At 50.3% G+C, this 9,774-nt stretch overlaps 1 protein-coding gene across 1 annotated transcript; it reads right to left on the bottom strand.

Annotated features, from left to right (window-relative positions):
* Positions 1-8,707: 8,707 nt before the first annotated feature.
* LOC124649656 lies at positions 8,708-9,496 on the bottom strand. Its single transcript, XM_047189249.1, has one exon. The coding sequence runs from the start codon at positions 9,479-9,481 to the stop codon at positions 8,807-8,809; it is 675 nt and encodes a 224-aa protein (XP_047045205.1). The 5' UTR covers positions 9,482-9,496; the 3' UTR covers positions 8,708-8,806.
* Positions 9,497-9,774: the final 278 nt, after the last annotated feature.

The raw sequence follows: 9,774 nt of genomic DNA, 5'->3' as shown, positions 1-9,774 counted from the left end.
GTAAACCATGTGTGCGGGCTCCCGTGAGGTAGCTAGGCAAGGAGCACATGATTTCTTCCATGGATGGTGATGTAAGTGGTGTTTGGATGCCATGGTGAAGCAGATCCCAAAAGATGGGACCACCATGCACACGCGCCGTCGGACGATCCATTGTTTTGACACCTCGTTCTGACGAGAACCCTGTATTTCGGGGGTCTACACCACATGAACATGGGCATTCACACATGCACAACCCTAAACCCATGGCTAGGAGTGGGTGGGGTGACATGGTGCACCAGTGCCCACCACATGGGGTCACCCAAGGGTTGTGGGCCCACTTTGTGGCACTGGGTAGAGCCGTTTTGCACGTAAACCATGTGTGCGGGCTCCCGTGAGGTAGCTAGGCAAGGAGCACATGATTTCTTCCATGGATGGTGATGTAAGTGGTGTTTGGATGCCATGGTGAAGCAGATCCCAAAAGATGGGACCACCATGCCCACGCGCCGTCAGACGATCCTTTGTTTTGACACCTCGTTACGACGAGAACCCTGTATTTCGGGGGTCTACACCACATGAACATGGGCATTCACACATGCACAACCCTAAACCCATGGCTAGGAGTGGGTGGGGTGACATGGTGCACCGGTGCCCACCACATGGGGTCACCCAAGGGTTGTGGGCCCACTTTGTGGCCTGGGTAGAGCCGTTTTGCACGTAAACCATGTGTGCGGGCTCCCGTGAGGTAGCTAGGCAAGGAGCACATGATTTCTTCCATGGATGGTGATGTAAGTGGTGTTTGGATGCCATGGTGAAGCAGATCCCAAAAGATGGGACCACCATGCCCACGCGCCGTCAGACGATCCTTTGTTTTGACACCTCGTTCGACGAGAACCACGTATTTCGGGGGTCTACACCACATGAACATGGGCATTCACACATGCACAACCCTAAACCCATGGCTAGGAGTGGGTGGGGTGACATGGTGCACCAGTGCCCACCACATGGGGTCACCCAAGGGTTGTGGGCCCACTTTGTGGCCTCGGGTAGAGCCGTTTTGCACGTAAACCATGTGTGCGGGCTCCCGTGAGGTAGCTAGGCAAGGAGCACATGATTTCTTCCATGGATGGTGATGTAAGTGGTGTTTGGATGCCATGGTGAAGCAGATCCCAAAAGATGGGACCACCATGCACACGCGCCGTTAGACGATCCACTGTTTTGACACCTCGTTCCGACGAGAACCACTGTATTTCGGGGGTCTACACCACATGAACATGGGCATTCACACATGCACAACCCTAAACCCATGGCTAGGAGTGGGTGGGGTGACATGGTGCACCAGTGCCCACCACATGGGGTCACCCAAGGGTTGTGGGCCCACTTTGTGGCACTGGGTAGAGCCGTTTTGCACGTAAACCATGTGTGCGGGCTCCCGTGAGGTAGCTAGGCAAGGAGCACATGATTTCTTCCATGGATGGTGATGTACGTGGTGTTTGGATGCCATGGTGAAGCAGATCCCAAAAGATGGGACCACCATGCACACGCGCCGTCAGACGATCCCTTGTTTTGACACCTCGTTACGACGAGAACCCCGTATTTCGGGGGTCTACACCACATGAACATGGGCATTCACACATGCACAACCCTAAACCCATGGCTAGGAGTGGGTGGGGTGACATGGTGCACCGGTGCCCACCACATGGGGTCACCCAAGGGTTGTGGGCCCACTTTGTGGCCTGGGTAGAGCCGTTTTGCACGTAAACCATGTGTGCGGGCTCCCGTGAGGTAGCTAGGCAAGGAGCACATGATTTCTTCCATGGATGGTGATGTAAGTGGTGTTTGGATGCCATGGTGAAGCAGATCCCAAAAGATGGGACCACCATGCACACGCGCCGTCGGACGATCCACTTGTTTTGACACCTCGTTCGACGAGAACCACGTATTTCGGGGGTCTACACCACATGAACATGGGCATTCACACATGCACAACCCTAAACCCATGGCTAGGAGTGGGTGGGGTGACATGGTGCACCAGTGCCCACCACATGGGGTCACCCAAGGGTTGTGGGCCCACTTTGTGGCACTGGGTAGAGCCGTTTTGCACGTAAACCATGTGTGCGGGCTCCCGTGAGGTAGCTAGGCAAGGAGCACATGATTTCTTCCATGGATGGTGATGTAAGTGGTGTTTGGATGCCATGGTGAAGCAGATCCCAAAAGATGGGACCACCATGCACACGCGCCGTCGGACGATCCACTTGTTTTGACACCTCGTTCGACGAGAACCCCGTATTTCGGGGGTCTACACCACATGAACATGGGCATTCACACATGCACAACCCTAAACCCATGGCTAGGAGTGGGTGGGGTGACATGGTGCACCGGTGCCCAGCACATGGGGTCACCCAAGGGTTGTGGGCCCACTTTGTGGCACTGGGTAGAGCCGTTTTGCACGTAAACCATGTGTGCGGGCTCCCGTGAGGTAGCTAGGCAAGGAGCACATGATTTCTTCCATGGATGGTGATGTACGTGGTGTTTGGATGCCATGGTGAAGCAGATCCCAAAAGATGGGACCACCATGCACACGCGCCGTCGGACGATCCATTGTTTTGACACCTCGTTCGACGAGAACCCTGTATTTCGGGGGTCTACACCACATGAACATGGGCATTCACACATGCACAACCCTAAACCCATGGCTAGGAGTGGGTGGGGTGACATGGTGCACCAGTGCCCACCACATGGGGTCACCCAAGGGTTGTGGGCCCACTTTGTGGCACTGGGTAGAGCCGTTTTGCACGTAAACCATGTGTGCGGGCTCCCGTGAGGTAGCTAGGCAAGGAGCACATGATTTCTTCCATGGATGGTGATGTAAGTGGTGTTTGGATGCCATGGTGAAGCGAGATCCCAAAAGATGGGACCACCATGCACACGCGCCGTCGGACGATCCATTGTTTTGACACCTCGTTCGACGAGAACCACTGTATTTCAGGGGTCTACACCACATGAACATGGGCATTCACACATGCACAACCCTAAACCCATGGCTAGGAGTGGGTGGGGTGACATGGTGCACCGGTGCCCACCACATGGGGTCACCCAAGGGTTGTGGGCCCACTTTGTGGCACGGGTAGAGCCGTTTTGCACGTAAACCATGTGTGCGGGCTCCCGTGAGGTAGCTAGGCAAGGAGCACATGATTTCTTCCATGGATGGTGATGTAAGTGGTGTTTGGATGCCATGGTGAAGCAGATCCCAAAAGATGGGACCACCATGCACACGCGCCGTCGGACGATCCATTTGTTTTGACACCGTATTTGAGGGGTGTACACCACATGAACAAGTGCATTCACACATGCAAATTGCAAAACTCATGGCTTGAAGTGTGTTAAATGACATGGTGCACCACTGCCGACAATATGGGGTCATCCCAGGGTTGGTCAAAAAAGTGCCAGAAACAGGCTCCAAAGGTAGGGTAAATGGCCTCATTTCTAAGCATGTTTTTTTCGACCTTGTCTAAACGACCCAAATAAATTTCCTAGACATCTACTTGATATGTATACACTGTTTTTGAAGATTTTATTTTTTTTAGATTTTCTCTGAAATTTTTAGGAATATTTGAATATACGGCAATACGATTGGCTGGACTCCTTTTTTTTTCCCGAACACGGGTGGGGGTTCCGAGCGGGCACGCTAGATGGACTGTTGGGCCGTGTTGCGGTCCGGCCTTGTGCCCGTTGTGCAATGCGCCGGCCTAGGCCTGCATGCGCGGGAAGCGACGACGACGGCATGCATGCGCCCGCGGCGGTGACTCGGCTATGCATGCATCGCCACGACGTCGCCATGAATGAGCCGGCAAGCCCCGTTTCGGTGCGGTCGATTCAGGCGATAGCGAGACGCGCCGCCCCGTTTCGGTGTAAAACGACAACGACACGGGACACCCCCTCGGTTAATGTGCGAAACGGCAACGGCTACATGCACGCGTCACTCGCGTCGTTTCATCGCCAAACAACAATCTTCGTCTCCCACACCACATTTTTCTAGCCTATTTATACGTCTACATTCCTCTCCCACACACCACCCAGCTCCACTCCCGACACGACGCCCTTCATCCTTTCCTAGAACGCCAAAGCACCACCGAGAAGATGCGATACGTCGGACCGACCTTCGTTCGGCCGCCTACCGTGCCGGAGCTGCGCTACCCGCCGGGCGTCCTCGTCGAGCGCACGCTCCGTGTGTGGGCGCAATCCGGGTGGAGGAGCCCCGTCGAGCTCGCCGACGCATTCTTCACCGCCGGCTTCGCCCACCTCCCACCGGGATCGCCGCCGATGTTCCACCTCGACGAGGTTCGTGACGGCGTTACCCTCAAGTTGCTCACGGTCACCCTCACCAACCCGTGGGACGCGTACGAGCTCCTCGGCCAAGTGTTCCGGTGCGGCTGCGAGTCAATCTTCTTCACGACGTACAACATCTTCACCAAGCTGCGAGTGCATCTTCCCCACCGAAAACCGGATGCACTTGCCTCCCCTACGAGGAGTGAGGTGTTGATGACGTACGGTGGTCGAGTAGCGCGGCCAGGGTGGAAGAAAGTTGAGGAGGAATTTCGTGAAGCTTGTCATGCACGTTTCTCTACTTTTTAGTTTTATCGTGTTTATTTAAAATGCCGTGTTTTTATATATTGTACCGTGTCGTGTCCCTGGACTTATCTATGTAACGACGGTGGTACTTGTTTACATCCTTATTTATGTAAGTGACATATTTATGTAATCTAAGTGAGTCTCTATGTGTGTTCAAACCTGTTCGTCCTCAAATGACTACTATTTCTTGTACCAAATTGTTTACAAAACCCAACAAAAAAACAAAAAAATTCTAATCCACTAAGACTAGAATTTTAGCTATTTTCAATTTTTTAAGTTGTTATTCATATATATTACAAATTTAGTGTTAAGATTCATATTGAATTATCTATTTCATATTCAATTAGTGAATTAGTGAATTGTATATAATAGACTACACAAAGATCTGTGTGTTGAAAAATGTACAAACATGCATTTAATAACCTAACGGAAGTGATAAAATAACTATAGATACCTTTATTACTTGATATGTCAATATGTATCTATCTGTCCCACTGGTTACCAGACTACCCCTGCGAGACGACTTCCCACGAGGTGTGCGGTTCGAGTCGCGGCAACACCCATTTTTTGCTTCATTTTTTTTGATATTTAATATGTACCACCTCAACTAGCCTAATGGGCCTAATTTGGTTGGAGATGGCCCATTAGTCAAATCTAGATTGGGCTATCCGCTGCGATTATTGTTCTTTGTTAAATGAGATAGTTGTTCCTGTTTTATATGTAGCCTAATGGGCCTAATTGGATGGAGTTGGCCCATTAGTCAAGTCTAGATTGGGCTGCTTGTCTGCTTGTGAGTGTTGTAGCTGTGAAATGAGCTATTTGTTGTTGTTGAGTCGAGAGATTTGTTGCTTGTCAAGTATCACATAAGATAACAACTCCACCCTACTGCCAACACGCCGTCTTTATTTTAGATTACCGGAGGTTTTCCCCCATTTCCACTGGAAAATACCGTATCAATTATGTACAAATCGTACGCAACACAAGCCGAGCAAAGCCGACACATGATTTCCTATAATCAAACGCTTACTTTGGCAAAATCTTTGTCACTTGGTGAATTGAAGCATGGCAGTTGTGCTAGTGTGTCCTACCTATCTGTTTGACCCCATGTAATGGATTTAGATGGCGGTTGTTTTCGGTGTGTGATCATCTGCTCTAAACCTGTTCCAGGCTATCCCGGTACATCGGAGTTGGTTGGGATGGCAGCCAATCTACCCAGTAAACCCTGTTTTCCTTTTATTTTGTTGGTGTCTAGTTTTAATCCTGTAATACACTTGGCTTCTTTTTCAATGAAATTGGGGCTGGGGGGCAACCCGTGTTGATCTAAAAAAAATATATCTTTGTCACTACATCATGCTAACGAGGCTAGATCAACGGCAGCAAATAGAACATGCTTACCTAGCATCCAAGCACACAACACGGCCAAGCATGCACAACACATCGGCATATGTAGTAAGCACATCATACACATGCTTAAACACTAAGCATACTTAATTAGAAACATAGTTCACACATACTTAAATAGAAACATAGTTCACAACAGCATTAACCAAGTTTTAACACCACAAGCACGACAAAGTTTAATATAAACACACAACTAAAGAAAGAGGCATCAGGTAGGCAGGCAGGTCGGCGGGCGGGTAGGCGGGCAGGTCGGCACCATCCTCCGCATGCTCCTACTGCCGGGGCGTACTTCTTGAGGAACAGGCCGTAGGCGGCATGCTTGGCCCTGATGTGTGCGGGTGTACGCCCGCTGCCAACACCGGTGTAGGTGGCATCTTGGTACATGCCGAGGAAGTCCGTCGGCATTTCCTTGCGGCTGCACCAGGGGCACTTGAACCTACCGGGCCAAGAAGGTAGCGAATCTCCCCGGACCTAAGCCTGCGGAGAACATGCACTGCTCTTCGGTCCCTATCCTCCCGGTCGGAACCGACTTCATCCGAAGGATCCTCTCGTTAGATGAAGTAAATTAGGTTAATTAGCTGCTATTGCATATAAACAATGTAATGACTATAAATAGAAAAGGAATGAAAACAATGCAAAGTAATTATTTGTATAAATACACATTAGTTAGTAACTATACATACCATATCTAATTTAAACAAAAACTAGTGTTTGGAATGGAACAAGTGGCAATACCATCACGGAAGAAAAACACTATATATGTCTAGATGCTTTGGAGAAAGGTATACTTGATACCTGGAAAGGATCCAGAAGGATCCAATCCATCAATATGCATGCTCAAATCACACCAATGAGCGAGATGCTCAAAAGGTATTAGTCATCACTTCGTATAGACCAAGTGATGGTAGCAATATTTGAGGCAAACAAAAACTTGGAGTGCCCGAGTAGATGAAGATATGCAAAATAGTATGAAATACAAGCATATCCAAGTATAAACCAGATACACACAAAGCTTTGACAGCCACATACACCACCTAGCACCACCTAGCTATTAAACCATCAGAAACCCTTATTTTCTTCATAAAACAATCATAGTGGCATTCATATGTATGACACCCTACTGTGAGGATCTCTATTAATAAAAACCAACAGTTTATCCATCAAGGTGAGCAACCAGTAGCGAGTACCAAGAGCTACTGAGGTCACATCAAACCTAGTAAGCCACGGCCATAGCATCAATCATCATAATATGGACAGATTTAGATTGTGATGAATATTAATCCAACAATAGTTGGCATCCATCCATTCTTCTCAAACAAATTGAATCATTACCAATACACGAGTTCATCAATAAAGAATTCCGGTGAATATCCTTACACAGCAAGCAACCATAGTTCAATTATTAACAATAACAACACCAAATGATCAAGTTTACGGTAGCATGACTTGCACATGACACTCTAGTGAAGGCAAAGCTCCGAGTCAAGAAATCAAGGCTTCCATGCGGTGATTAACGAGGCAACATCTGCTAGTATTGGAGCCACATTTATGATCAACTTCTTTGTCCATACAATGTAGTAGCAGTTAATCTAAAACCTGTCTAGACATCAATTGCAAGCGAGGCACAAGTGATAAGTGAATCATCCGGTGCGTAGATCCATATAATTGCTAGGAACCGATCATAATAGCAAGCTAATCAAACTAGATAGCCTTATTTATGAGCGAGATAGGGATTACGGGGAACCCAACCAAGCAAGAACCTCGGATGAACACTTGAGCAAGCTCAAATTCATCTCCGGAACTACTAGAAATATCAAAATGGCTTGGTAGTACAACAAATTCACAGCATATAGATTAGCCAAATCCACGGATTTCGTACAAGCTTGCGAGCGAGCAAGGCATTCATGCATGTCGTCGGGGTCGGCGGAGAAATTTACCTCGGACGGGTCGGCGGAGTCGGATTCGTCGAAGGTGGGCACGTCGTCGGGGCTGTTGATCTTTTCCCCCGCCGCCTTCCTCTCCTGCCTCTCGCGGTTCTTCCGATTCTTCTTCTGGCGCCGCCGCTTCTGCGCCTCGTCTCGTGCGCACGCTTCTTGCTCGCCGGTGCAGCCACCGTCCTCCGGCCCCAAGCGGAGCTCGGATCCGGGGCAGCTCCGCCCGCCGATGAAGCGGCCAGCCGGGTTTCCTCAACCGCCGCCTCCTTGCCCTTCCCCTCCTTCCCCTTCCCCCTCTCCATGGACGAGCGCGAACGAGCACGAGAGCGAGCTCTGCTGTTCTTGACCTAGGGTTTTTGCCCGATTTGGGGATTGCTTTTGCTTTGGATAGATGTGGTGAAGAGGACAGGGGAGAAAGACATTTATATGTCGGCGGTTCCGTCGTGGCCGCGCGTGGACACGTAGGCGTATAATACATAGAGGTATGGGTCATACGGGCTTGTACGTGGGCTGATACGAACCCAGCCAAACCCGAAGTCCACAGGAAATGACGATCATGCCCCCAGACCCGAATCGGTATGACCGAATCCTAACCGTCCACGTGTTTTCGCGGTTTGGCGAGTTTGTGGTGGGTGCGTACGGAAGCAAAAACGGTAGTTTAATTGTCGAAAAATTGCACACAATTTTCTTTTGTGCAACTTGAAATTGGTAAGGTGCAGCTCAGAGTCGGTTTAGAATTAGCAAATTCGTTTATTCATATTTTCTACTTGCTTTTCCGATCACATGCATGACTTATTTAGAATATACTGTATGCCATCACACTTGAAGGAGCAATGACTAACTACAGCCCATCACTGAACCATTCAGCCTCCGAACTTGGCCTTGTAATCCTTCCACAGCTGCTGCACGTTCTTGCCGAGAATCTGCGCGAAGAAGTCGTCGGAGTAGCCACCCTTCATCTTGGCGTTGAGCTGCGCGACGAAACCTGGCTTCAGGGAGTCGCAGTAGTCGAGGAACCTGGCGGTGACGTCGTAGCCCTGATCCCACCGGTCTCCCTGCCCGGGCTTCACCCAGTGCCCCGGCGCGAACCCGGCCTTGAGCCGCACGTAGTCGGCGATCCCCTCGATGAGCCCTCCGTTGGCGTTGCCCTGGCCGTTCCACTGCCACACGTGCGCCGCCTCGTGGTACAGCACCCCGGTCACCTCCTTCTTGACGTCGCCGGAGTAGCCGCCCACGTACTGGGCGCTGAGGTGGATGCCGTTGGCGCTGGTGAAGGCGACGCCGCCGATGTCCTCCACGACGAGGGTGACGGCGTTTACTGGCTTGCGGGCAGAGGCGGCGCGCTGGTTGAAGGTGTTCCAGATGAAGGTGGAGGCGTCGGAGAGGACCTTCTTCGAGTACGCGAGGCCGACGTCCCGGTTGAACCGCTGGCCGCCCGCGGTGCCCGAGGCAGTGTTCGACGCGTCGAAGGTTACAGCTCCGGCCGTCGCGGCCAGGGCCACCAGGAGGGAGGCGACCGCGGTTACCTGAAGCTTCATTTTGTGATGGCTATCGGTGTGTGTGTGGATAGATGATTTGCTAGGTACCCGTGGTAAGTGATAAATATAGGGAGGGAGCTGATGATAGTGCGTGTTTGGGTTTAGTCAAAAAAATTGACTTGGACTTCGTCTACTTTGCTAGTCACTTAGTCAGATTAGTGCAGAAATTTGATGCAAGAATGCCCCGACGGTCACTTCTTCTCCACATGAAAAGTCATGGCCGGCTGTCTATTTACTCTGCTGAAGTTCATACAAAGTTTTAAGTAGTAACATTATGTCCGTTAATTAGACAA

The sequence above is a fragment of the Lolium rigidum genome, chromosome 4 (genome assembly GCF_022539505.1).
Source record: "Lolium rigidum isolate FL_2022 chromosome 4, APGP_CSIRO_Lrig_0.1, whole genome shotgun sequence".
NCBI classification, from domain to species: domain Eukaryota; kingdom Viridiplantae; phylum Streptophyta; class Magnoliopsida; order Poales; family Poaceae; genus Lolium; species Lolium rigidum.
The sequence above is the reverse complement of the archived record's forward strand: the minus strand, read 5'-3'. Positions and strand labels throughout refer to the sequence as shown.